General features: G+C 50.6%; 1 protein-coding gene and 1 long non-coding RNA gene across 2 annotated transcripts in view; one reads left to right on the top strand and one right to left on the bottom strand.

The window, feature by feature from the left end:
• The window catches only part of LOC140403225 (uncharacterized), a 58,058-nt gene extending 43,315 nt beyond the window's left edge, over nt 1–14,743 (top strand). The window contains exons 2-3 of the long non-coding RNA XR_011938265.1: nt 11,017–11,150; nt 14,125–14,743. This is a non-coding gene — a long non-coding RNA (uncharacterized lncRNA). The remainder of the gene's footprint in view (nt 1–11,016; nt 11,151–14,124) is intronic.
• On the bottom strand, nt 159–27,837 carry shfl (shiftless antiviral inhibitor of ribosomal frameshifting). Its single transcript, XM_072490980.1, has 9 exons — nt 27,559–27,837; nt 27,195–27,342; nt 13,339–13,388; nt 11,556–11,603; nt 7,670–7,708; nt 5,610–5,750; nt 4,191–4,294; nt 3,226–3,374; nt 159–2,192 (listed from the first exon to the last, which is right to left on the bottom strand). The coding sequence occupies exons 1-9, from the start codon at nt 27,589–27,591 to the stop codon at nt 1,918–1,920; spliced, it is 987 nt and encodes a 328-aa protein (XP_072347081.1). The 5' UTR covers nt 27,592–27,837; the 3' UTR covers nt 159–1,917.

Raw genomic sequence — 27,837 nt, 5'->3', positions numbered from 1 at the left:
CTCGGGAATGCTGTATCCAGTGGCGAAGGGAACCATTCATCGGGCACCGAGGTCCAGATTCTGACCAGACCACTGAGGACCAATTGGGATTGGCAGTCAGACAGTCTGAGCTCAGAGTTGTCCAGTCCACTGACACGGAGCCATTCAGAAACATGGGATTAAGTGGCAACAATCTATTTCAAGTGTGTAGAGTGAGCGATTAACAGAAATTAATCCAACAACAACTGGAACTTGAATTTATATGGCACCTTTAACGTAGTAAAATGTCCAAGGAGCCTCTCAGGAGCATTTATGAAATAATAATGTGACAGTGAAGTAGAGAAGGGTTAGGACAGATGACCATAAGCTCGGTCAAAGAGGTAGGTTGTAAGGTGTGTCCAGAACATAGCGGCAGACATGACTTAACGGAGGATAGACGGAGACGGTTATGGAGGGAATTCCAGAGCTGAACACTGAACGATTCAGGCGGCTTGAGTTAAAATCGGGTTGCGGGACGGGGTGGGGAGTGCAAGGGGCCAGAATGGGCCAAGTCCAGAGATCACAGAGGATCTGGGCAGCACGGTGGTTAGCACTGCTTCCTCACAGCGCCAGGGACCTGGGTTCGATTCCGGCCTCGGGTGACTGTGCGGAGTCTGCACGTTCTCCCCCGTGTCTGCGTGGGTTTGTTCCGGGTGCTCCGGTTTCCTCCCGCACTCCAAAGATGCGCGGGCTAGGTGGATTGGCCACTTGATGTCCAGGGATGTGCAGGTTAGGTTGTGGGATTACAGGGATAGGGTGGTGTGGATACGGGTAGAAAGCTCATTCGAAGGATCGGTGCAGACTGTGGACCTGGTGTGAGTTCGGACAATGGGCAGCAGTTTTCAGGGTCATCAAAAGGACAAAAGAGGAAGTAATTTCCGAAGCAAATTCACAAGGATATAAAATTCCCTCCAAGGGACAACAGTGGGAGCAGGATTCATAAAAGCTGGTGACAATAAGGTTTGGGGGAATTAATTGACAAGCTCTTTCCGAGAGTTGGTGCAATGGCCCATCTGTGCAGTAAGACTGATAGTTCTATTAATAGCTGCTCTTTCTCCCATTGCCTCAAAGTTGAAAGAAAATAAAACTCCAGGGGAACTCGGCACCTGAAGCGTATGTTCCCCAAGGCCATACCTTGTCGCACACAAGGCCCCGACTTGATAAGGCACTGCCTTAAGTCGATATTTAAGATGGGCCTATGATTCAGATTCAAAGCCCTAACTATCTCCTTAATGCAGTCAACTAAAGCACAAATAACCCTATGCCCATCACTCACACACACACTCACACACACACACGCTCACACACACGCTCACACACACACACACGCTCACACACACACGCTCACACACACACGCTCACACACACTCACACACACACACATGCTCACACACACACACACACACATGCTCACACACACACGCTCACACACACACGCTCACACACACTCACACACACACACACACGCTCACACACACACACGCTCACACACACACATGCTCTCACACACACACACACACACACACCACGTAGAATCATAAGGAGGGGCCCTCAAGGCAGTGATGCCACCCACTGTGGATCAGCTCAAGGCATCTTCCACCAGAAATAACATCCAAAGTTTTTTTTCCTTCATTTTGAATGACACAGAATCAAAGCGAAATTTTCTTTCTCGGTTGTCAAATGGGCGGGTTCGAAAAGAGCTTCTTCAGAATGGAACATTTTTTAAAATTCCGAGTTGTTCAAATTCCTCCCCTGCCCATTCCACCCCCCCCCCCCCCCCCTTCCCCCTCCCCCATCAATCTTTCCCCTCACCCAGGGGAGCCCCCGGGATGGAGAGGCATTGTGAAGGAATAGGCCAACATCTACACTTATTTAGCTCTGGGACACCCCTCGGACATTTTAGTCCCCGTTGTCACCGGTCCCATCATCGGACCTCTCCGTCGAGTCCTCGTCTCCCTCGGTTGTGTCACCGTCATCGTCCTCCTCCTCCTCCTCCAAGATGTCCTCTTCGATGATATCATCCACGTGGCACTCCATCAGGCTGCCCTGACTCAGGCAGGTGGCAATGGTGGATCCGGTGCTGTCGTGCTCCAGACTTGGGAACAGGACCTTGGGGAGCCCTTTGCGATGACGGCTGCGTGGGTGGACGCAATGGGTCCCGGGGATGTGGGGTTCTGGGGGCGTGGGAGGGTGGAAAAGACAATTTGTTCCTGAGTATTACACACAAAAACTTGCATTTACATAGCACCTTTTGAGACCATGGGATGGCCCAGAGCGCTTCACACCCAATGACGTAGCGCCACTGCTGTGGGGAAACGGGGCAGTCAATTTGTGCACAGCGAGAACCCAATAACAGCCATGTGGTCATGGCCAGGTCCTCCGATTGCTTAATTATGTAGACTGGACGGAATCAATCATCTCCAAGACACCAGGGAGAACTCAAAATAGTGCCACGGGGTCTTTCATATCTGCCGAAGAGGGCAGCTGGGACCCTGGTTGGATGACTTATTCCCTCAATGGAGCCTCACTGCCTCGATCTGGCAAAACATTGGAGGTCAGTAGGGGGAACAGAAAGCAGGGGTAGCGGCATCTTGAAGTGATCATCCCTGACATCTGAAGATTGTGGGGCAGACTCCCTTACAAAGGGGAGGCGGGGGGTGGGGGGGGGAGGGGGGGGGATAGAGAGAGGGGGTAAGGAATACAAAGTGGAGGGAAGGGAGGGCGGGAAGAAGGGAGAGCAAGGGAAGGGTGGGAAAGAGCTGAGGTTTCAGCTGGGGTGGAGAATTCCCCATGGAATGTCAGTCCTGGCTTCCTGGGCATAAGAACTCGTTGCCCTAACCCTTGGCCCAGCGATGACTCTCAGGGAAGGAGAATGGCGGGCATCGTTCCCAGACCTTCCCGACATTGGAGGGGGGGGGGGGGGCAATGGTGCCCATCCTTGAGGACTATTCAGTGAGTTGACTTGACCCTGCTGAGGATTAGGTTGAAGCGTGGATTCCGCCCTTCCCTCGTTGGAGATGAATGACTTTCTGACGCTCGCTGACAAGACTCACACGTGATTGTCCGCTTACCCGAGACCCGGGGCTGGCAGAACCGGACTCCAGCGAGGAAACAGGACATCGGATGGGGGAAATGCCACAACAAAAAAAAACGAACAAGAAGAGACGGAAGGAACCAACTCGTGAAGCTGGAGGGGGAGGCGCTGACCTTTACGGTTGTAGCAGTCCTCGGCGAAGCAGCTGTGAGGTCTCGGACTGCGAGGACCCACTCCCTTTTTTGGCGGAAGGATACAAGTGGGGGCGACGCGGCTGCAGCAGAGGTAGCAAGGTGCCGGCAGGCCCATCTGTCCAAAACCCCTGGAAATAGAGGAGAAAGTGCAGTGAAGGGTGATGCAATCAGTCCGCCATATTGTGGGGGGGGGGATTAGTAGGATTTTCCACCCCTCTCTTCGGCAGGCGGGCATGACGGTGGTGGGGGGGGGGGGGGGGGGGTGCAGGTAATAGAGAGGAAGACCCAAAACCGCTTTCACGCTGTCGGGGATTTGTCGCTCGATTGTCTATGAAATCGCCCCCCCCCAAACTCCCCCCCACCCCTCGATCGCTAGTGATGCAGTGTCGGGGTGGGGCTTCTGTGGGAGGACGAGGTGGGGTCCATGTCCATGGTGGGAGGGGTGGGGTCAGTGGGGGGGGCTCTGTTGTGGGGGAATTCAGTGGTTGTGGGGACGAGGGGGGTCTGTGTGGGGGGTGGGGGGTAGAGTCCGTGTCCTTGGGGAGGGGTTTGTGTTGTGGGGGGGGGGGGGATTCCATGATGGGGTTCCTTTTGTCTAGTTTTTATTGTTCTGACATTGGGGTACAAATTCTGTCAAGGTTGCTGTAGTGGGTGGGACCCACCTCCTTAATTTTATTTGTCTAAGTTGACGCTTAGGCAATAAATGAGGAGATTCCGCCCACTGATGGATGGCACGGCTTCACTGGGGTCAGTCAGTAAAAGGAGCTACGCCGTGGTTCACATCTGGCCACTATGTTATGGGACCTCCGTATGGATGAGCGATGGGACAGGAGCGGCAGACCATTCCGTGATGGAACAGAGGGCGTCTCCGTTCGAATCAGCTTTCCCTCAGAACGATACCCTGGATATTCAGGCTGCTGACCCTCCCCACTCGCCCACCTTACCCGAAGACGTTGCCACACTGCTGGCAGTGAAATTCAGCGTAGCCCCACATCTTGTTTCGGGGCACAGGGTCATACTTCTTCTTGCACCTCCGACACCTCGAGACCTGCAGAGAGGGAGACAAAGACAAGAGTCCCCCAGGTCAGCACCCTCAACCAGCAAGTGACAATCGGGGGGGTCAGCACCCTCAACCAGCAAGTGACAATCGGGGGGGGTCAGCACCCTCAACCAGCAAGTGACAATCGGGGGGGTCAGCACCCTCAACCAGCAAGTGACAATCGGCGGGGGGGGGGAATCAGAGAGTGAAACACTGAAAGAGGCCATTCGGCCCATCCTGTCTGCATCATCAAACACCTATCTATTCTAATCCCAGCACTTGGTCCACAGCCTTGTATAAAATATCTGCACTGGAGCATCCCTCCCTGTTTTCTAAGACAATCCAAGAACACGAGGAATAGTAGCAGGAGTAGGCCATTCGGCCCGTCGAGCCTGCTCCGCCATTCAATACGACCAGGGCAGATCCAGAGCTTCAACTTCATTCCCCCCCTCCCCCCCCCCCCCCCCACAACCCCACTCCCCATATACCTTAATTCCCCGAGAGACCAAATATCTCTCCATCCCAGCCTTAAATATACTCACGATGCAGAGAATTCCAAACATTCGCACTCCTCTGCGTGAAGAGATTCCTCCTCATGTTTTGTCGGAGACTCGCACTTTAATGTCCAACCACAGGAGCTATACTGATTCCTAGAGTTTACTGCTAACCACCACCCTCCCACCCCCAACCATTTCCCCCACTCTTTACTGCCCCCCCTCCACGTACTGGTGCCCAATCCTCCCCTACCCCCCACTCCCATATAGTGATGCCCTCCTCCAATTTCACCCGCCAATGTTAACTAACAAGAAGAAAAGGCCTTCAGGAGAATCTGGGCAACACTGGTCGCTTTAATAAGATGTTCTCAAACCCCCTATGTAACCCCCGCCCCCATCTTCCTTCCCTGATGAAAGGTCCGGCTCGCGAGGGGCGTGAACATTATCCATCGAGCTTGAACCCGGGCAGTCTGGGTAGGTTGACCATCCAGGAGGTGGGAGGGGGGGGGGATCACAGTCCCGATCGCTCTCATTGATCAACGCGTCCCGTCCCCCCCCCCCCCTCCCCCTTCAGAGACTCACTTCATGGCGATCAGAAACAAGAAACCTGGGTAATTTTATTCCTCCTCGCCACTCGCCACCGCGACTCCGAAAGAAGGGATACACACAGCAGCCCAATCGCCATTCCTGTCTACGGTCAAAGGTTAAGGCTGAGACCGCCCTAGTCAGCCGGGCCAGTATTCTGGTAGTCCATTCGCCCATTTGGTAGGAAGCCCATCGACTGGCACTTTATTGAGAACATCTCGGGATATGGACAGCAGCCCCCCTACCTGTTTTCTTTCAGGTACTCTCCTCCACCAGTAGCTATCACACTGTCTGCAAGCAAACTGCTTCTCCTCCCACGGGATCAGTTTGGCATTAGCCTGATTGAACTGCTTCAGGTTCTGCTGGGACAGCCTCGATGCCACTTTCTGGGGATTAAATGGGGAAAGGAGAAGGAAAATATCAAAGGTTTTATTTCAACTTCCCATTTCACAGGGTCCGCGATCGACCCTTGCCTTTCCCGATCCCTTTCCAATAGACTTGGAACCCCTACAGTGCCCCCTACAGTGCAGAAGGAGGACATTCAGCCCATGGAGTCAGCACGGACCCTCCGTAAGAGCACCCCATCTAGGCTCAATCCCCTGACCTATCCCCGGAACCCCACCTAACCTGCACAATTTTGGACACCAAGGGGCAATTTAGCGTGCCAATCCACCTAACCTGCACATCTTTGGACTGTGGGAGGAAACCGGAGCACCCGGAGGAAACCCACGCACGCACGGGGAGGACGTGCAGACTCCGCACAGGCAGTGACCCAAACCGGGAATCGAACCCGGGTCCCTGACGCTGTGAGGTGGCAGTGCTAACCACTGTGCCAACATGCCGTCACCTTCCTGGTATATTCCCTGGTGAATTGTTCTGTGGAATTACACCTGCATTGCTCTCAGTTCCAGCAGGCGTACAACCGGCAATATTCCATATTGATACTTTGGTGGGATGTGGTCATTTCTTGGCCTTGTGAACGGAGTTTCTCGCTTGGACATTTCAGAGCGGGGCAGTTAAGAATCAGCTGTGGGTCTGGAGTCACATGTAGGCCAGACCGGGTAAGGACAGCAGATTTCCTTCCCTCAAGGGGACATCAATGAACCAGACCTTTATTTTAAACAACAATTGATGATAGTCTCAAGGCCGCCATTTCTGAGACTGCCGTTCCATCCCCGATCTTATTAAATGAATTCAGATTCCACCAGCTGCCGTGGCGGGATTTGAACCCGTGTACCCCAGAGCGTGAGCCTGGGCCTCGGGATTACTAGCCCAACGGCATTACCACTGTGCCGCCATCTTTACCAATTTCTATCTCTCTGCCAATTTCCCTGTCCCGCCGTCCAGGTGCCAGACAGGACTGTGAGGCCACCAAAAGCCAAATAGCACTCAAGACTGTGGTTTTCAATCTTGGATTGGCTGCAAGGGTATTCCCGAAACATCATTCCTGCTCCATGACTATTATTCTTTGGTTTGAGCTCCACATGTGGATCCAGTGAAGAAAGGCAGGAGAAAAATAACAAGGCCAAAGTAGGGTGATTCTCCCTCTGCCATGGGACAAATCCAGGATTAGGAAAACACATCACGGAGCTAACATTCCATTGTGCTCGATGGACTAAAATTCCATCTATCCTGGCTCACAAAGTCCCAAAGTTTAGACACCCATCTCTCCTTCAGCACCTTCCAAGGCCCACCATCACCACCATCTTGAATAAGGGCAGCTGAGGCATGGGGAACGGCGCCACCTGCAGGTTCCCCTCCAGACCATCCACTATCCTGACCTGGAAATATATTGGCCGTTCCTTCACTGTCACTGGGCCAAACCCCGGGAACTCCCTCCCTAACAGCATTGTGGGTGTACCTGCACCACATGGGACGGCAGCGGTTCGAGAAGGCAGCGCACCTGCCACCTTCTCGAGGGGCAGTTAGGGATGGGCACCAAATGCTGGCCTAGCCAGCGAAGGCCAAATCCCCCCAAATGACAAATCCCACGAAATGGGCTTGTGTTTCCAAGCTACACGTTGGCCATTTGGAGCACAGCACATGAGAGATAATATGGAGGAGCTTCCTAGCAATCTATGGGTGCGTGCGTCAAGATAGTTGGCTGGTTACCTTCCATAGCTGCACTGCTATGAATTCACGGAACAGCTTCACTCAGCACTCACCGACTGCATGCCATAAACCCAAGCCTGCGGCCTTACTCATCTTGGGGGGTGACCAAAGCCCCGTGGAGCAAGCGGTCAGTGAACCACCGCGACACCATCCATAACATCCGCCACCCCAAGCGAGTCGGACCCGCCCTTACCTTCACAGCAGGATCCTCTTTAATTTTCACTTTCGGACCCTGCAACAAGAGGACATTTGATCAAACGTCAGTAACAAGGTCTAGAACGGCAAAAGAAGGGATGGCTCCCTGCAGACGTGGCCATTTCTTTGACCTGAGGCCTTGGCCAACAGTCCGCCATTTCTAACTGGACGCATTCCTGGGCCGGTTGTCATCAGGCGGCCTCCTGCCTCCGAGACCACCCCCTCCCTCACTGGTCTGCCATCACGTGCATCGTCACGACAACCGTCTTCCCATGGCCAATCGGAAAAGCAAATAGACTCCATTTCCCGATTGCACGGCAACCTTTTCTTTTGGGTTTGGTGAGCCGATGAAAATTTTAAAAATTAAAAATATTGTCTCAAACTGCAATTAATTATTTCTTCTCTCGGGCTTATACTGACAGCGGTACCCTGGAGAATAATCCTGGATATTTGGCAAGCCTGTTGACTGGGTGAGGGAGTAACATCGCCCACGGCCTTCTGCTGGTCGAGAGAATCAGTCTGTTGGGTCTCATTCATTGGGCCGCCGCCACAAAACGAGTCACCCCCGTGGGAAAAACCTTTCAAAACCTCACCGTAGTTACTCTAACCCCCACCCCACAACGGGCCGGAAGATCCACCATGATAAAGAATCTTTAAAGGGCAGCACGGTGGCGCAGTGGGTTAGCCCTGCTGCCTCACGGTGCCGAGGTCCCAGGTTCGATCCCGGCCCTGGGTCACTGTCCGTGGGGAGTTTGCACATTCTCCCCGTGTTTGCGTGGGTTTCGCCCCCACAAGCCAAAGATGTGCAGAGTAGGTGGATTGGCCACGGTAAAAAAAAATTTAACATTTAGAGTACCCAATTTTTTTTTTACATTTAGAGTACCCAAGCAATTGAGGGACAATATAGGACCCAAAGGTGGGATCGAACCTTGGACCTCGGTGCCGTGAGGCTGCAGAGCTAACCCACTGCGCCACCGTGCTGCCTGGCCACGCTAAATTGTCCCTTAATTGGAAAAAATGAATTGGGTACTCTAAATTTATTTTAAAAAAAGATAAATGATCTTCAAACTTTATACTTTTTTAAACAAAAGGATGTGTAGCAACGCTGGTGATTGTAACCATTTTGAAAGCATTTTCTTTGAAAGAACCCATAACTGTTCTGATGAACAAGGTCCTGCGTCAAAGGAAAGATTTGATATTTTCTAATGGGATGTGGGTGTCGCTGGGCTGGGTCAGAGTTTGTTGCCCATCCCTAATTGCCCTTGAACTGAGTGACTCGCTGGGCCGCTTCAGTCAGCCTCTGGGGTCTGGAGTCACATGTAAGCCAGACCAGGTAAGGACGGCAGATTTCCTTCCCTAAAGGACATGAGTGAACCAGATTTCCCTTTTTACCACAATCGATGTTTCATGGACGCCATTACTGACGCTAGCTTTATATTCATCGAATTTAACTGAAATTCCACCAGCTACCATGGTGGGAGTTGAAACCCCCCCATCCCCAGAGCATTAAGCTAGGCTTCTGGATTACTGGTCTAGTGACATTACCTCCACACCACCAATCGCCCATTATGGTTACTTAGATTGTGTTAAAATATTGGAAAATGTTAAACTGTGCCAGGGGACGGAGATACGCGGTACAGATTCCTGGACTCCCAACTGTTTACATTTAACAATTGAAAGTGTGCGACAGTTTCCCCAACTACCTGTGGGCATATTGAACTTGTTCAGGAAGATCGCTGACCAAAATCTGGCTGACATTGCAAAAGTGGCCACTCTCGGCAAAATTCCTAGGTGGGTTATACTGACAGCCCTTCCTGGGCAGACATGGAATTCCGCACCTGAAGAGGTGACAAGGCCCACTTCAAACAGAGACTCTTGAAAAAAAGGTATGGAGAATGCAAAAGGCTGGACTAAAGCCCTGGGTTTGTGAGGACAATGCAAATTGCCACTTCAGTTAACCCTTGTTGTTGAAAACTCACCACTATTCTTAGAAGTCCCCCTGTACCAAAAAGGTCCGACATTCTAAATGGTGATCAGGGATTCTCACTCCCCGACTCCGATGCAAGCTTCAGTGGGTGTTATTCAGGTCAAACTATGTTTTCAAGTTATCCTCCGGTATAACCCATACCTTCACCGAAGATTTCACCTACTTACCACTTAGTAGTATCGATCCTGGGTCCCGCATTGCTAAGTAAGTAAAGTAGACTTTGGAATAACCACTATTTCAGGTTAAATTAAGTTATTTTATTATTATATTTTTTCTTTTAAAAGCTGCAATTACTGTCTTTACAGAAAGGTAACAAGATCTTGCTCCTGGATCCTTCTGGTTGGTTGAAGGGACCTTCAGGCCCACCTTGACAATCAATCTTCTTTTTAAAGTCTGGTCTTCTCTAGATGTATTCGCTCATGAGCTCGGTTGCTGTGTCCTATCTTTCCCATGTACCGAGCTGTGAGAGCTGGCTCTGCTGGCTGTCTCTGAGCTGACTCTGCCTACTCTTTAAATTCTAGTCTTCCTTAGATGTATTAGCTATTTTAGCTCGGCTGCTTTGCCCTGTCTCTTTCCCATGGCCGAGCTGACTGTAATCTGACTCTGAGCTGCTTGTTCCTTCTCTGCTTCTCTCTCTCTCTCCCTCTGAGTTCTGGTGCTGGTTCTGGCTCTAGTAGTTCCTGTCCTAGTCTCTGGGTTTATATATTTTTCTAACAGTTATCTAGTTTTTATGACTTTATTGTAAAGTAACTTATTTCACTTTGATTGTAAAAAGTATCTTTGATCTAAACCTTCTAATCCAACTAAGTATTCATTTTGACATAACCTCAGCTCTCCAGTCTCTGATTACATTGTTTCCTTTGTGATATTCAAAATGCTTTGACTTCAAGAGGTGTTACTTTTAATTCCTATCATTTCTGTAGTTTTATTTTCCAATTGTGTCCTCGACTCATAATTTTGACTTTGATTTTGCTTTGAATTATGTTTCTCGTAGACCGATAGTCTCCAGTTTTCTTTCATTTACCTGGTTTAGCAAATTTCACACTTAGAGTTGTCTCCAAATTCAACTGAACCTCATCCTTTCTTTTCCTGCTGCTTACTAAGATAGTTACTTTCAATGAAGGTCTGAGGCATTGTTTTTGGCTTCAAACAAAAATTCTGCTTGTCTTGTTTGCTAAGCCTGCTTGACCAAGGACATCTGCATTTTACAATCCTGCTCTTTGCAGCTGCTGTTAACCCTTTGTGGGATTTTTCCCTGTATTCTCTCATGTTTCTCTCAGACCAGATATTGCCAGACTTCCATGTTTCAAATGACACATCTTTCCATATTTTCAATAACACCCTGCGTCGATAACCAGGTCATCGCACCCTCTGGCAGGAGCCATTAAGTGTCTCCAATAAACTGCAAACCCAAGAACAGCTCCAAAATCTACTGGAATCATCCAACTTAATGGCCGCAGCGTACCACCTCAGACAAGCCAAGAACAGATTTGTATATTCTTTTTAAGCTTTTATTTTAATATGTGTGTGTGTTGCGCCTTTAATATTTTTCCTCGGGCTTTAGTAACTAATACTTTTTTTGAAATGAGAAAGCCGAGTTAAATTAACTCATTTTAAGAAGTAAATGCCTTGGACTGGGAAAAGGTAGCCACAGGAAAGGACTTTAAACAAATCTTTGTTGCGATTAACTGAGGAGGTGGAAAATAGGGGAGCCAACTTATTCCCCCCTCAACCAGTCGTAACACCCAGATTTCTGATAGGTTGATTGCCACTTGGCTTCAATCTCTTTGGACTGAGGGGTCAAGTGGGGAGGCAATAGGACGGGATTGGACAGTCCAACAGAGGCTCACATCTGTTGGCCATTTCCAGCTCCCAAGTAAACACATTCTAGACCCACCTTACTCTTTTCCTTCGTTTCTTCAGCCCGGAGCGACTCAATAACACTCTGCGGAAAAATAGGGAATTAGTGGTTTAGTCTCGAGCAGCAACAGATGACTAACATCACCGAGCCGGTGTAGTTAAAGTCTACTCACTTAAAGTGACGGATCGCCACGTTGGGAGGGTCACTCCAGCTGTGATGCTCACACGCACCTTCCCCTGACTGGTCACAGAGGCTCAACTGGACACCTTGGGCCGAATTCTGACCCCACTGCCACCCCCACATCCCCGCCGCCGCCGGAAGGACCAGATGATCCAGAACATTCCGGCCCTTGTCTTTGATACCCCTGTCCTTGCTGTCAAAAACCTCCTGCCCACGGGCTCCTGAAGCACATTTCCGATCTTACTGCTACCACTCAGGCTAAATGTGGAACTCGCTACCACAGTGAACATCTAAAGAGGAAGTTGGCGGAACATAAGGGAGAAAGGAATAAAATGTTGACAGTGATAATTATCCGCTGTCTGTGCGGAGTCTGCACATTCTCCCCGTGTCTGCGTGGGTTTCCTCCGGGTGTTCCGGTTTCCTCCCACAGTTCAAAGATGTGCAGGTTAGAGGGATTGGCCATGATCAATGCGCAGGGTTACAGCGATAGGGCAGGGGAGGGCCTAGGTCGCATGCTCTTTCAGGGGGTCGGTGTACACTCAATGGGCTGAATGGCCTCCTTCTGCACTGTAGGAATTCTATGGAGTTAGGCTGGGAGGGGAATCATGTGGAACATGAACACGTGTGCACACTCCTATACAGACACACATGCACACTGACACATGCACTAACAGACAGTCACACACACATTGACATGCACACATATACACACACATACATACATTTAGACACACGTACACATAGACACATGTATGTACACACATACACACACAGACTCACACACGAAGACATGTGGTTAGCACAGTTGCTTCACAGCGCCAGTGACCGGGGTTCGATTCCCAGCTTGGGTCACTGTCTGTGTGGAGTCTGCATGTTCTCCCCGTGTCTGCGTGGGTTTCCTCCGGGCGCTCCGGTTTCCTCCCACAAGTCCCGAAAGTCGTGTTTGTTGGGTGAATTGGACATTCTGAATTCTGCCTCTGTGTACCCGAACAGGCGCCGGAGTGTGGCGACTAGGGGATTTTCACAGTAACTTCATTGCAGTGTTAATGTAAGCCTACTTGTGACAATAATAAAGATTATTATTATTACATGCACGCGCACACATGTATGCCATACACACACATACACACTGACACACACACATATATACATACACACACAAGCGTCTAGGCTGTCCACCTCAGTGACACATGGGGTGATGTGTTTGCCTGCCTGACTATTCTGTTCGTTGTATGTAAAGTGACGATCTCCCATTGGCCACACTGGCACATGCTGTTCATGTCCGTGGGTCTCCACACAGTGAGCCTGGAGTTCAGTTTCTCTCAGACAGGCAGTCAGGTCAAGTCAAACACTTACTGAAAGAAAGCAGGTGAGGGCCTACTGTTAACCTGTAACGCTGCCCCATTTGCTCAACCGTTAGCAAAGGTGAGCCATGAATTGAGAACAAGGTGAACCCGTTTCGAAAGGTGGAATTTCCCAGGAGGGGTGTGAGGGTTGAGGGGGGGGGGGCAGCCTGGTCTGGAGTGTCTCTGGACTGGTCCCTCCACCATCGAGCTCAACGGGTGTCCCAGGTCGAGAACTCACCTTCACAGCTTCAGATCGTCTGATTGACAAAAGAGAACGCAGAGTTCCCACTCACCTGGATATCTGGGCTGTTCTCTATCTCTCTCCTGTCGTCAGCATCTAGACCTGGAAGTCATAAAGTGAAAAGCTCCTTTAATGTCTGTTCCACAGCCTTTCGAAACCCTTTTCCCTCTCTGGGTCTCTCACCTGTGGGTCTGACTCTCACCACTGGATCAGAGGGTCCTAGATTTACGTGTCACTCACTCGAGAGATTTGTGACATAACAGTGACCACAATTCCAAAAGAACTTCCTTGACTGAAGTGCTTTGGGATCTCTGCAGGTTATGAAAGGAACTTTGCGAACACAAATAATTTCTTCCCAACACCCAAGAACCCCTTATCCTCGCTTCCGTGTCATGTGACTGAAGCATTTAATTAATTGCATTTTTCCCCTGCCTTTTCCTCCTCTGACCAATGACTCGGTCACCTCTCACCAGCATGGCATCTCACCACTGCGCCCTCGCTTCACAGTTAAGCTGAATTGGCGTGTATCAGCAAGGAACCACTAAACCTTGTACCATGGGTTAGCAAGGCCGTAATGGGAAAGGACGAGGCTCTGTTTCCAGAGGGATAGAATTGAAAAGTAGGGAGGTTAGGCTAAACCGGTATGGACCCTGGGTTAGCCCACACTTGGCGCACTGCCTGCAGTTCAGGTCACCATATAGAAAGGAGACTGAGGCACTAGAAAGGGGGCAGGGGAGGGAGGGGATTTGAAATGTTTATCATGTTCTTTCAGATATTTTACGAACAAAATATATTTTTGCAAAAGATAAAAGGATTGACAGTTTTCTCTTATAACTAGGCAGCTGAGAGGTGGCCCTATCGAGTTCTTTAAAATGATGGACGGTTTTGACAGAGAGGTTTCCTCTTGTGTGGCAACAGCAGAACCAGACTCTCGATTCTCACAAACGTCTACAGATGTGCCATAGAGAGCATCCTATCCGGCTGCATCACAGCCTGGTATGGCAACTGCTCGGCCCAAGATCGCAAGAAACCCTCCCATTGATTCTGTCTACACCTCCCGCTGCCTCAGGAAGGCGGGCAGCATCATCCCTCCCACCCAGGCTTTGCCCTCTTCCAGACCCTTCCATCAGGCAGAAGGTACAGAAGTCTGAAGATCCGCACGTCCAGACATAGGAACAGCTTCTTCCCCACAGCTACAAGACTCCTCAACGACTCCCCCTCGGACTGATCTGTTCCCTGTAAGAACACTATTCACGACGCCCTATGCAGCTCTTGCTCATGAATTTGCTTTGTTTGTCCCCTTGTTCCGCACTGTAACCAATTTGTCGATGTACCATTTGTCAATGTTCTCTGTTGATTATTCTTTTTGTCTACTATGTACGTACTGTGTATGTTCCCTTGACCACAGAAAAATACTTTTCACTGTACTTCGGTACATGTGACAATAAATCAATCAATCAGAGGCCATTAATATAAGGTAGCCGCTGAGAATTCAGAAGAAATGTCTTCACCCAGAGATTGAGAGAACGTGGAACTCGCTACCGCTGGGAATGGCTGCAGGGAACCATATTGATCGACTTTAGGGTAATCTGAACAAACACATGAGGGAGAAGGGGATAGAGGGTGAGATAGCAGGAGGTGGAGCGTAAACACTGGCCTGGGAGAGTTGGGCCGAATGCCGTTTCTCTGCTGTGTAATCTTATAGAAACGGAAACCCGGAAAGAGGTCACTACACCCAGTCAATCTGTATTGGTGCCTATCCTCCACATCAGCAGTAGTCCCAACCGCATGCCCCCACCCTGTTCCTATGTCACTTTACCCTCCTTTTTCTTTGTACCTTAACCGATTCTCTGCTTCAATCGCTAACTGCAGCAGCTGTGCACTCGTGTCGGACAGCCTTCCAAGAGCGGCTGGCTGCCCCAAACCTGTCCCATCCCTTCAGAACTTTAAACACCTCCACATAATAACAAGCACAGCAATCGGGTTCACGATATACGGTGCTCCTGTCAGGGGATGCTCAGGTCTACGTCTCTTTGGAATTACCAATGCCCAGAGGGTGGGGTTTTCTGGGCATTCCTGTCTTCCGGTCCCGATGACGGCAACCCCCGCCCCCCGCCGTAGGTTCCGTGGGGATGGAGGGTGCGAGTAAAGGGTAGGTCTGCTGACAGTGGGGGAGGCCTGAAGACCCAGCCGGAAAATGCGCTGCCCAGAGACCCGTCTGTTCATTGGGTAACTTGCCTGTAACAGGCAACCACCTGACAGATCCCAAAGGCAACATCTATAGGCCGGGATTCTCACCTGTTCAAATCAGAATAGCTGAGTGGGTGCACTTCCTCTTTTCTAACAGCAGAAAGAACTTAGCATTGTTGAAGTGGCCAGCAGCTGTCAATAAGACCCAAACTCCCCGGGTAGACAGTTTCTGCGGAAATTCCCAATTGGATTTATCTGTCAACCCTGGGTAGCACTCTGAGTCACAAGGTTTGGAGCTCAAGTCCCACTCCAAGGTTGGACTGCAAAACTCCACTCCGAGGCAATACTGAGGGAGTGTCGGAGGCGTCCCTCTTGCGGACAAGATGTTAAACTGAGGCCCCGTCTCTTCTCTCAGGATGCAAGAGCTTCCATGGCACTATTTTGAAGAAGGGCCGGGTGGGGAGGGGGTGAGGGAGTTATCCTCAGTGTTCTTTTATTAAAATAGATTTAGAGTACCCAATTCATTTTTCCAATTAAGGGGCAATTTAGCGTGGCCAATCCACCTAGCCTGCACATCTTTGGGTTGTGGGGGCGAAACCCACGCAAACACGTGGAGAATGTGCAAACTCCACACGGACAGTGACTCAGAGCCGGGATTGAACCTGGGACCTCGGCGCCATGAGGCAACAGTACTAACCGCTGCATTACTGTGCTGCCTTATCCCCAGTGTTCTGGCCAATATTTATCCCCCAATCAATGGTGGTCCAGAAGGCATATGGAATGTTTTCCTCTCTGGGGCGAGGTTTGGGATACAAAGCAGGGATGTAATGCTGGAACTGTATAAAACACTGGTTAGACCACAGCTGAGGTTTTGTGTACAGTTCTGGTCACATTACAGGAAGGACACAATTGCTCCAGAGAGAGAGCAGAGGAGATTTACAGGAATGTTGCCAGGGCTGGAAAATTGCAGCTATGAGGAGACATTGGATAGGCTGGGGTTGTTTTCCTTAGAATAGAGGAGGCTAAGAGGTGACCTAATTGACGTGTACAAAATTATGAGGGACCTGGATAGGATAGACGGGAAATTCTTGTTTCCCCCATAGCTGAGGGGTCAGTAACCAGGGGGCATAAATCTAAGGTGATTGGTAGAAGTATCAGAGGGGACACCTGTCCACCATCTACAAGGCACAAATCAGGAGTGTGATGGAATACTTTCCACTTGCCTGGATAAGCGCAGCTCCAACAACACTCAAGTAGCTCGACACCATCCAGGACAAAGCAGCCCCACTTGATTGGCATCCGATCCACCACCCTAAACATTCACTCCCTCCACCATCGAAGCAGAGTGACGTCAATGTGGGGCGGCACAGTGGTTAGCACTGCTGCCTCACAGCACCGGAGAGACCAAGTTTAATTCCGGCCTTGGGTGACTGTGGAGTTTGCACTTTCTCCCCGTGTGTGCGTGGGTTTCCTCCGGGTGCTCCGGTTTCCTCCCCCAGTCCAAAGATGAGCAGGTTAAGTGGATTGGCCACGATAAATTGCCTTTTAGTTGGCCAGGGACGTGCAGGTTAGGTTACGGGATAACAGGCATAGGGCAGGGTGGATCGGTGCAGATATGATGGGCCAAATAGCTTCCTTCTGCCCTATAGGGATTCTATCTACAAGCGCCACCAAGGCCCCTTGTACAGCAGATTCAAACCTATGGCAAGGGCAGCAGACACATGGGGAACCCCACCACCTGGAGGTCCCCTCCAAGTCACTCATCACCCTGACTTGGAAATACATTGGCCGCTCCTTCACAGTCGCTGGGTCAAAACCTGAAATGCCCTCCCTAACAGCACAGTGGGTGTACCTACACCACATGGGCTGAAGCAGTTCAAGAAGGCAGCTCACCACCACCTTCGCGAGGGCAATTAGGGATGGGCAATAATTGGTGCGAGAGCCAGATATGCTCACATTTCGTGAAAGAATTTTTCAAAGTTTGTTTGTTGCTCTTAGTGGCAAGTGTAAAGAAATGCACAGTACAAACAAGGTTCAGGGCTGACCCAGCCGGGCAGAGTACGATGGAACACTGGGAGGGATGATGATCACTGCTAGTCTCACTCTAATGTGCATTCCCAAGATCTAACCAAGGTGTGGGATCTAACACCCTTGCCTCGGAGACCTCAGATGAGCGCTGTTTAATGCTGATCTCCACAAACAGAGACCAGACGGAATGGCACAGGTGAGGGATTCTCCCAGGGGATTGGAGGCCCCTGGTGCATGCCTTGTGGGACGGGTGGTACCCTGGCACTACTGGTGTAACCTGGGCACCTTGGCAGTGCCACCTGGGTGGCACCTTTTTGCACGGTGGTGAATGGGCTGGGCCCGCCACCCTATAGTGAGTTGGGGATTCGGGAGGTTAAGGGGCATTTAAAAATGGCATCCCAATCTTGCACTGCACTGGGGAGTTCCGGCCACCAGAGCCCCTCGGTGAGGAAAAGGGGCTCAGTGCGGCCTTGTCGGGAATGCCCCTGATGTACCCGGATGGCGGTTAGATAGCGGGGTGTATCTCGGTGACCCCATTCGGATAGATCGCGCCAATTGAGCGTCATGATCCTGCTGCGCAAGATTATCATCATAGATTATCATAGAATTTACAATGCAGAAGGAGGCCATTCGGCCCATCGAGTCTGCACCGGCTCTTGGAAAGAGCACCCTACCCAAGGTCTACACCTCCACCCTATCCCCATACCCCAGTAACCCCACCCAACACTAAGGGCAATTTTGGACACTAAGGGCAATTTAGCACGGCCAATCCACCTAACCTGCACATCTTTGGACTGTGGGAGGAAACTGGAGCACCCGGAGGAAACCCACGCACACACGGGGAGGATGTGCAGACTCCGCACAGACAGTGACCCAGCGGGGAATCGAACCTGGGACCCTGGAGCTGTGAAGCAATTGTGCTATCCACAATGCTACCGTGCTAAGATTGGAGGAGTCAAAACTATTGATACACCACCTTAAATGAATTGCTGAAACCACAGCTTTCTTTCCAGCTCTAACTGTCCAGTCGAATCACTGACCTTGATCCCAGTCAGATACAAGTGAGTGGAACTGAGTTTACTTATTAGCCAATTGTTTATTCGGTACACATACAGCCAATGATACTGAGACACACAATCACACACAATGGCGAAACATGAGTATTACGAGCTGAGGGCTGAACGTGATTATGGGCGGTCATTGAGGAAGAAGCAGGTGAGAGACAGACACACACATGCACTCAGTGCTATAAGAGTTAATTAGTAACTGTTACCCTTTAGTGAGATTTATTACAGGAGAGGGAAACCGAGAAGCATAAATTACTGCAAGTGTGCGGGTTGCCAGATTTTTGCCTGTTTCAGGTTAACGTAATTAATTAAAGAGTAAGCGCACACTTAATTGTTGCTTTACAATGACTCCTTTCAGAGGCTGTGGAACCCTAACCATTAGCAGAGACTCACCGCAATCCCCAGATTACATTCCCCTATTGCAGGCGCCAAATGGTAATGAGTCACAGAACAAAGAAAAGTACAGCACAGGAACATGCCCTTCGGCCCTCCAAGCCCGTGCCAACCATGCTGCCCGACTAAATCATGATCTTCTACACTTCAAAGAACAAAGTGTCCTTATGGAACAGTCAATAAATCATCCTGTGTTTGCACATTGCATGTTTACATGTTTGACACAGCGAATCGCAAGATCCCTGGGCCAAAACTGCTCGAGCAATTGGTGAAGGCTTTGCCTGGTGTGGGATTGAATGGGGAAAACCCAGGTTAGACCGCTAGGCCGAGTTTAGCTGATGCGAGCTGAGCTGAGGCAGCCTCTGGGGTCTCCGGTCTAATGTGGGAGGGGGGATGAGGGACTAGGAATCAACCAGGGTTCCTCCTGCTAGAAACGCAGCCTGCGGTTGGGCAGACGGTGAAGATGGGGCTGGCTGTGAGCGGTACAGAGGGATCTGAGCGTCCTGGTGCATGGATCAGGAAAGGTTAGTCTGCAGGTGCAGCAAGTGATCAGAAAAACCGATGGATTGTTGTTGTTTATTGCAAGGGGACTGGAATCTAAAAGTAGGGCTGTTTCGTTCCAGTTGTAAAGCTTTGGTGGGACCACATTTGGAGCATTTGTACAGTTTGGCCTCCTTACTTAAGGATAGAAACGCAATTCAGAGACGGTTCATTCGATGGATACCTGGGATGGGGTTGGTTATCCTATGAGGAAAGGTTCGACAGGCTGGGCTTTTATCCATTGGAGCTTAGAAGGGGTGGGCACGGTGGCAAGCACTGATGCCTCACGGCGCCAGGGACCCGGGTTCAATTCCGACCTCGGGTCACTGTCTGTGCAGAGTCTGCACATCCTCCCCGTGTGTGCGTGGGTTTCCTCCGGGTGCTTCGGTTTCCTCCCACAGTCCAAAGATGTGCAGGTTAGGTGGATGGACCGCGCTACATTCCCTCTTAGTGCCCAAAAGGTAAGGTGGGGGTTACAGGGATAGGGCATGGGAGAGTGGGCCTGGGTTGTGGTGCTCGTTCAGGGAGTCGGTGCAGACTCGATGGGCTGAATGGCCTCCTTCTACACTGTAGGGATTCTATGATTCTGCGAAGAATGCGAGGTGAACGTATTAAAACATAGAAGATCCTGCAGGGACTTGGCATGGGGATGCAGTAAGGATATTCCACCTTGTGGGAGAGACGAGAACTGGGGAAAACATTAATGACAGCGATGCGGAGAGATTTTCGCCCGGAGCATCATCAGTCTGTAAAACTCACTTCTCCAGAGAGCAGAGGGGGCCGTTCGTTGAATGTTTATAAGGCTGATTGGCGAGGCCACGGGGGATCATTGAAGGATTTGTGGAATGTGAGTTCCCCTATTGAGCAGGCTTAGGCTCGTCCAATGGGGATGGTTGGGCGGGAGTTTAAAAGCATTCCAGACAATCTTGTCTTGAACACAAGAGAAAACTGTGTCTTCCAGGCAAATGAAGTAACCCATCTAAACTACTGGATAGACAAAAAAGGCCAACACCCTGCTGTGTTCTATTGTTCGTCAGGTTGGTGAGGGTTGTAGTGTCGACCGACAGAGAACAGGAAACAATTTTCAACAAACAAAGCTAATTTATTACACTACTCTGAATTAGATTCACACGTCTATGGCAGCTATTTTGTGACAGTAACAGACCACGAGCTTTTATTGAAATGAAAATGAAAATCGCCTATTGCCACAAGGAGGCTTCAAATGAAGTTACTGTGAAAAGCCCCGAGTCTCCACATTCCGGGGAGGCTGGTACGGGAATTGAACCATGCTGCTGGCCTGCCTTGGTCTGCTTTAAAAGCCAGTGATTTAGCCCTGTGCTAAACCATCCACCTGGGTCATATTAAGGAAGACCAGCCAATCCCTCCGAACACCTCTGCCTGGATACAGAGTTGGGCCTCGCTATTGGCAGCTATGAATATTCCTTAGAGTGTCACCTTGGTTCGCGAACAGCCAATGCAGTCGCCTCGAGCCATCTCCCACTACACACGAGCCCGGCTCCCTTCAACAGGATCACCCCCTGTACCACAACAGGATCACTCCCCGTACCATAACAGGATCACTCCCTGTACCACAACAGGATCACTCCCTGTACCACATCAGGATCACTCCCAGTACCACAACAGGATCACTCCCTGTACCACAACAGGATCACTCCCCATAACACAACAGGATCACTCCCTGTACCACAACAGGATCACTCCCTGTACCACAACAGGATCACTCTCCGTACCACAACAGGATCACTCCCTGTACCACAACAGGATCACTCCCAGTACCACAACAGGATCACTCTCCGTACCACAACATGATCACTCCCCGTACCACAACATGATCACTCCCCGTACCACAACAGGATCACTCCCCGTACCACAACAGGATCACGCCCTGTACCACAACAGGATCACTCCCCGTAACACAACAGGATCACTCCCTGTACCACAACAGGATCACTCCCTGTACCACAACAGGATCACTCCCTGTACCACAGCAGGATCACTCCCTGTACCACAACAGGATCACTCCCTGTACCACAACAGGATCACTCCCTGTACCACAACAGGATCACTCCCTGTACCACAACAGGATCACTCCCTGTACCACAACAGGGTCACTCCCAGTACCACAACAGGATCACTCTCCGTACCACAACAGGATCACTCCCTGTACCTCAACAGGATCACTCCCTGTATCACAACAGGATCACTCACTGTACCACAACAGGATCACTCCCCGTACCACAACAGGATCACTCCCTGTACCACAACAGGATCACTCCCCGTACCACAACAGGATCACTCCCCGTACCACAACAGGATCACTCCCTGTACCACAACAGGATCACACCCCGTACCACGACAGGATCACTCCCTGTACCACAACAGGATCACTCCCTGTACCACAACAGGATCACTCCCCGTAACACAACAGGATCACTCCCTGTACCACAACAGGATCACTCCCCGTAACACAACATGATCACTCCCCGTACCACAACAGGATCACTCCCCGTACCACAACAGGATCACTCCCCGTACCACAACAGGATCACTCCCCGTACCACAACAGGATCACTCCCTGTACCACGACAGGATCACTCCCCGTAACACAAGAGGATCACTCCGCCTACCACAACAGGATCACTCCCCGTAACACAACAGGATCACTCCCTTTCCCACAACAGGATCACTCCCCGTACCACAACAGGATCACTGCCTGTACCACAACAGGATCACTCCCTGTACCACAACTGGATCACTCCCCATATCACAACAGGATCACTCCCCGTAACACAACCGGATCACTCCCTTTCCCACAACAGGATCACTCCCCGTGCCACAACAGGATCACTCCCTGTACCACAACAGGATCACTCCCAGTACCACAACAGGATCACTCCCTGTACCACAACAGGATCACTCCCCGTACCATAACAGGATCACTCCCCGTACCACGACAGGATCACTCCCTGTATCACAACAGGATCACTCCCAGTACCACAACAGGATCACTCCCTGTACCACGACAGGATCACTCCCTGTACCACAACAGGATCACTCCCCGTACCACAACAGGATCACTCCCCGTAACACAACAGGATCACTCCCCGTACCACAACAGGATCACTCCCCGTAACACAACAGGATCACTCCCCGTACCACAACAGGATCACTCCCAGTACCACGACAGGATCACTCCCTGTACCACAACAGGATCGCTCCCTGTACCACAACAGGATCACTCCCTGTACCACAACAGGATCACTCCCAGTACCACGACAGGATCACTCCCTGTACCACAACAGGATCACTCCCCGTACCACAACAGGATCACTCCCCGTAACACAACAGGATCACTCCCCGTACCACAACAGGATCACTCCCCGTAACACAACAGGATCACTCCCCGTACCACAACAGGATCACTCCCAGTACCACGGCAGGATCACTCCCAGTACCACATCAGGATCACTCCCTGTACCACAACAGGATCACTCCCCGTAACACAACAGGATCACTCCCTGTACCACAACAGGATCACTCCCTATACCACAACAGGATCACCCCCTGTACCATAACAGGATCACTCCCTGTACCACAACAGGATCACTCCCCGTAACACAACAGGATCACTCCCTGTACCACAACAGGATCACTCCCCGTAACACAACAGGATCACTCCCCGTAACACAACAGGATCACCCCCTGTACCACAACAGGATCACTCCCTGTACCACAACAGGATCACTCCCCGTAACACAACAGGATCACTCCCTGTACCACAACAGGATCACTCCCTATACCACAACAGGATCACCCCCTGTACCACAACAGGATCACTCCCTGTACCACAACAGGATCACTCCCCGTAACACAACAGGATCACCCCCTGTACCACAACAGGATCACTCCCTGTACCACAACAGGATCACTCCCTGTACCACAACAGGATCACCCCCTGTACCACAACAGGATCACTCCCTGTACCACGGCAGGATCACTCCCTGTACCACAACAGGATCACTCCCTGTACCACGACAGGATCACTCCCAGTACCACAACAGGATCACTCCCCGTAACACAACATGATCACTCCCTGTACCACAACAGGATCACCCCCTGTACCACAACAGGATCACTCCCTGTACCACGGCAGGATCACTCCCTGTACCACAACAGGATCACTCCCTGTACCACAACAGGATCACTCCCTGTACCACGACAGGATCACTCCCAGTACCACAACAGGATCACTCCCTGTACCACGACACGATCACTCCCTGTACCACATCAGGATCACTCCCTGTACCACAACAGGATCACTCCCCGTACCACGACAGGATCACTCCCCATAACACGACAGGAGTCACCCCGGAGGAACTCCTGATGGGATGATGGTTGCACACCAGGTTATATTTGTTAGTTCCGAGTATGCCGGGAAGGATGGAGTCCCGACAGGAAAATCAAAAAAGAAATCCCAAAGCCATAAATCTGAGAGCGTGTTTACCACAGGTGACTCAGTCCACGATATGGAATTTCAGAGATGGCTCCAGTGGATCCCTGGAGTCATATTAGAAAAAACGGGGATTGTATCCCACAAGGCAAAGTTCCAAAACCAAGTCCTGAGTTAGCATCTGGACCACTTCAGGAGTCGGGAGCTTGCACCTGTTGAAGCCTCACTACCCGTCACAGTCACTGGCGCAGGTGGGCTACCACCTGCAGAGGACCCTTTGCCCGTCTCTACCAATTCGGGGTGGCACAATAGCACAGTGGTTAGCACTGCTGCCTCACAGCACCAGGGACCCGGGTCCGATTCCCGGCTTGGGTCACTGTCTGTGCAGAGTCTGCACGTTCTCCCCGTGTCTGCGTGGGTTTCCTCCGGGCGCTCCGGTTTCCTCCCACAAGTCCCGAAAGACGTGCTTGTTAGGTGAATTGGACATTCTGAATTCTCCCTCTGTGTACCCGAACAGGCGCCAGAGCATGGCGACTAGGGGTTTTTCACAGTAACTTCCTTGCAGTGTTAATGTAAGCCTACTTGTGACAATAAAGATTATTATTGTGAGGACTCAGATTCAGATCTGGAGGGGGGAAAATTGGCGGTTCCCCCGATAGCCAATACCGAAGAAGGACCGACATCTGTGACCCTTAGGCGCTCTCCGCGGAAGTGAAGATCGACCATTTGTTTCACAGCTCCCGATCCGGCTCCACCTGCCACCGGCTCGAGGCCAAGTGGGAAGAGGCGGAAGAGATCTCCTGGGCATGGAAGCAGCGAGGGTGAAGTGGACTTGAGGAGGGGGGAGGGATGTCGTGAGGACCATGTAGACCAAGGGGGATCGTCAACAAATTTCCCCATGGGGTTTGTGGACTATGATGTTCCCTATTGTGTAGGAACTATTCGGCGGGTGTTAAAACCTACAGCCCATACCCGGACTGGCATTCCTGATGGTCCCTGGCTGGGACGGGAACATTGTACACCATGGCTCATTTCATTACCTTAATAAATTAGAGATTGTATGTAGCCTGGGCACTGGCTGAGTAATTACAATACCGTACCTAGTTCTGCCCAATTCAAATTCAATTAAAATAAACATCCACGCCATTTTCCTTAACCTGTGGGGATGTTGAAAAACTTCAGTAGTGTTACGTTTCTGGAGCATGTTTTCAACTTCAAGCCCGACAGTTGTTCACTGACCAAAGCTGACAGAAACATTCCCGCTGCTTATTTGATCTCTCTGGCAAAATTTGCTCCAAGCAAGAGTTGCATTTATCGCCTTTCATGATCTCAGGCTATCTCAACACGCTTCACAGGCCGTGAGATACTTCCTGAGGTACAGTCACAGTGGAAAGGTACAAAACACAGAGCCCAGTTTGCAAACGGTAATCGCTCCCAGATACAAACTATGATCGCGATGGTCTGTTCTTGGGCTGGTGTGTGAGGGATGAATATTGGTCGGGACACCAGGAGGTAAGCCCTCCCCCACCCAGCCACGCTCTTCTTCAAATTCACGCCACGGGACGTTCAGACAGAACCCTTCGGCCTAGCCCCATGGTGAAATAACCTCAAATTTACCAAACAAATAAGGTAAAGTATCACACAGAATATTCAAAACCTTCCAATGTCACACAAGCATAGGACTCACTTTCTTAAAGCAAAAAACCAAGTCTGAGTTGGAAATGCAGAACTATTTCCAAATTAATTTGTGGTGGTGAGTTTGCAGGGTGGTGAGTTTGGGAGGGGCTCTGTCCTTGAAGGCAATGGTAATCTCTCTGCCTCTGGCAGTGTATCACCTATTCGACTTGTCCAGCTACCCCGAACCTTTATATGGAACCTTAACCTTTAACTCTGTTTCTCTTGCTCCGTCTGACCTGCAGAGTACCATTTATTGTTTATATTTCAATTTTCCAGCACCCGGGAGCATTTCAAAGAATCATAGAATTTACAGGACAGAAGCAGGCCATTCGGCCCATTGAGTCTGCACTGGCCCTTGGAAAGAGCATCCTAATAATAATTAATAATAATAATAATCTTTATTGTCACAATTTGTTATGATCAGTAAGACAAATTTCTCTTACTCTGCTCTTGCTCTGCAAATAAGATCTATAATCTTTATCTTTATTATTGTCACAAGTTGGCTTACATTAACACTGCCATGAAGTTACTGTGAAAAGTCCCTAGTCGCCGCATTCCGGCGCCTGTTCGGGTACACAGAGGGAGAATTCAGAATGTCCAATTCACCTAACAGCACGTCTTTTGGGACATGTGGGAGGAAACCGGAGCACCCGGAGGAAACCCACGCAGACACGGGGAGAACGTGCAGACTCCGCACAGACAGTGACCCAAGCCGGGAATCGAACCCGAGACCCTGGCGCTGTGAAGCAACAGTGCTAACCACTGTGCTACCGTGCCGCCTTCTCTTTTCCACCTATAGAGAGTGTCTTTAACACAGTGAAACATTCCGAGGGTCTACGCAGCAGCTCAATCAGAAACAACTCGATACTTCGCCAAAGGGGCAATGAGGGCGGGTGACCAAAGAGGTAGAATTTAAGGAGCATCTTAAGGCGCTAGAGAGGGGCGGGGTTGTTTAGAGAAGAATCTGGAGGGGGTGGGGTGGGCTACAGCAGAAGGTATGGCCACCAAGGGGGGGATGGGGGCCACAGGATTTGGAGAAATGGTCGCAAGGCAATGCAGAGTAGAGAGGGGACAAGAACAGAGGGATTGGAGAGGCAGGATGACAGGGTGTAAGAGCGACACAGTGGTTAGCACTGCTGCCTCACAGAACCAGGGACCCGGGTTTGATTCCCGGCTTGGGTCACTGTCTGTGCGGAGTCTGCACGTTCTCCCCGTGTCTGCGTGAGTTTCCTCCGGGTGCTCCGGTTTCCTCCCACAGTCCAAAGATGTGCGGGTTAGGTGGATTGGCCACGATAAATTGCCCCTTAGTGTCCAGAGATGTGCAGGTTAGGTGGAGTTACAGGGATAGGGCATGGGGGAGTGGGACTAGGTAGGGATGCTCTAGCTAGGATCATTGCAGATGGGCCAAATGGCCTCCTTCTGCAATGTAGAGATTCTTATGCTTCTATTGTAGCAAGTGGAAAAACTTTTGCCATAACTTTTTTTTTTGGGGGGGTGGGGTTGGGCAGGTTGACACAGGTGCAGAGGGGGGAAACCACTTACCATCAGAGTCCTGATCTGTGACCATCAGGACAATGTGTTTGGTTACCAGCTGGTAGTTACTGTGGTACCTCTTCATGAGCAAGACTGCTAGATCCAGGGATACCTTTCCCTGGAACGTCTCCCGGAACCTCCTGACACTCTTCTCCAGCTGAAATCCAGTTGTTTGAGGGCATACAAAGGATTAGGGAAGGGAAGGAAGGAGAGGAGAGAGAGGGAGGGGGAAGAGACCAAAACAAAGGCAGAATTAGGTCAAAGACACACACACCGCTCGCTGGAATTACTCAATTCAGCAAAACACAAGTGTTGAATATCTCAACCCCCCCCCCCCCCACATCGACCCCCGGGGTAAAGCTACAGAAATCACCTCCACTCTCTCCCTCAAATCGCGGCGAGCCATGTTAGAATAGCAAAGCAACCCCTGAGGTTTAATCTGCACCGTCCCTTCTGCCTTGTCCTGTTCATCCAACGCAATTTCCTGATTCTATTTACTTTCAGTTTCGTGACTATCTCCGGAGCCCGCGGTTTAAAGAAGTGACGGGCCAACTTTATCCCTGGCGGGCAGCTTTTGAATAAACAACTGCATCAAAGTGACGAGGCTTAAACATTTAAGTTCCAAAATCTGCAACGTTGCCAATCTGCCCAC

This window comes from Scyliorhinus torazame, chromosome 27, assembly GCF_047496885.1.
Source record: "Scyliorhinus torazame isolate Kashiwa2021f chromosome 27, sScyTor2.1, whole genome shotgun sequence".
NCBI lineage: Eukaryota > Metazoa > Chordata > Chondrichthyes > Carcharhiniformes > Scyliorhinidae > Scyliorhinus > Scyliorhinus torazame.
Note: the sequence above shows the minus strand (reverse complement) of the source record. Positions and strands in the feature narration are given on the sequence as shown.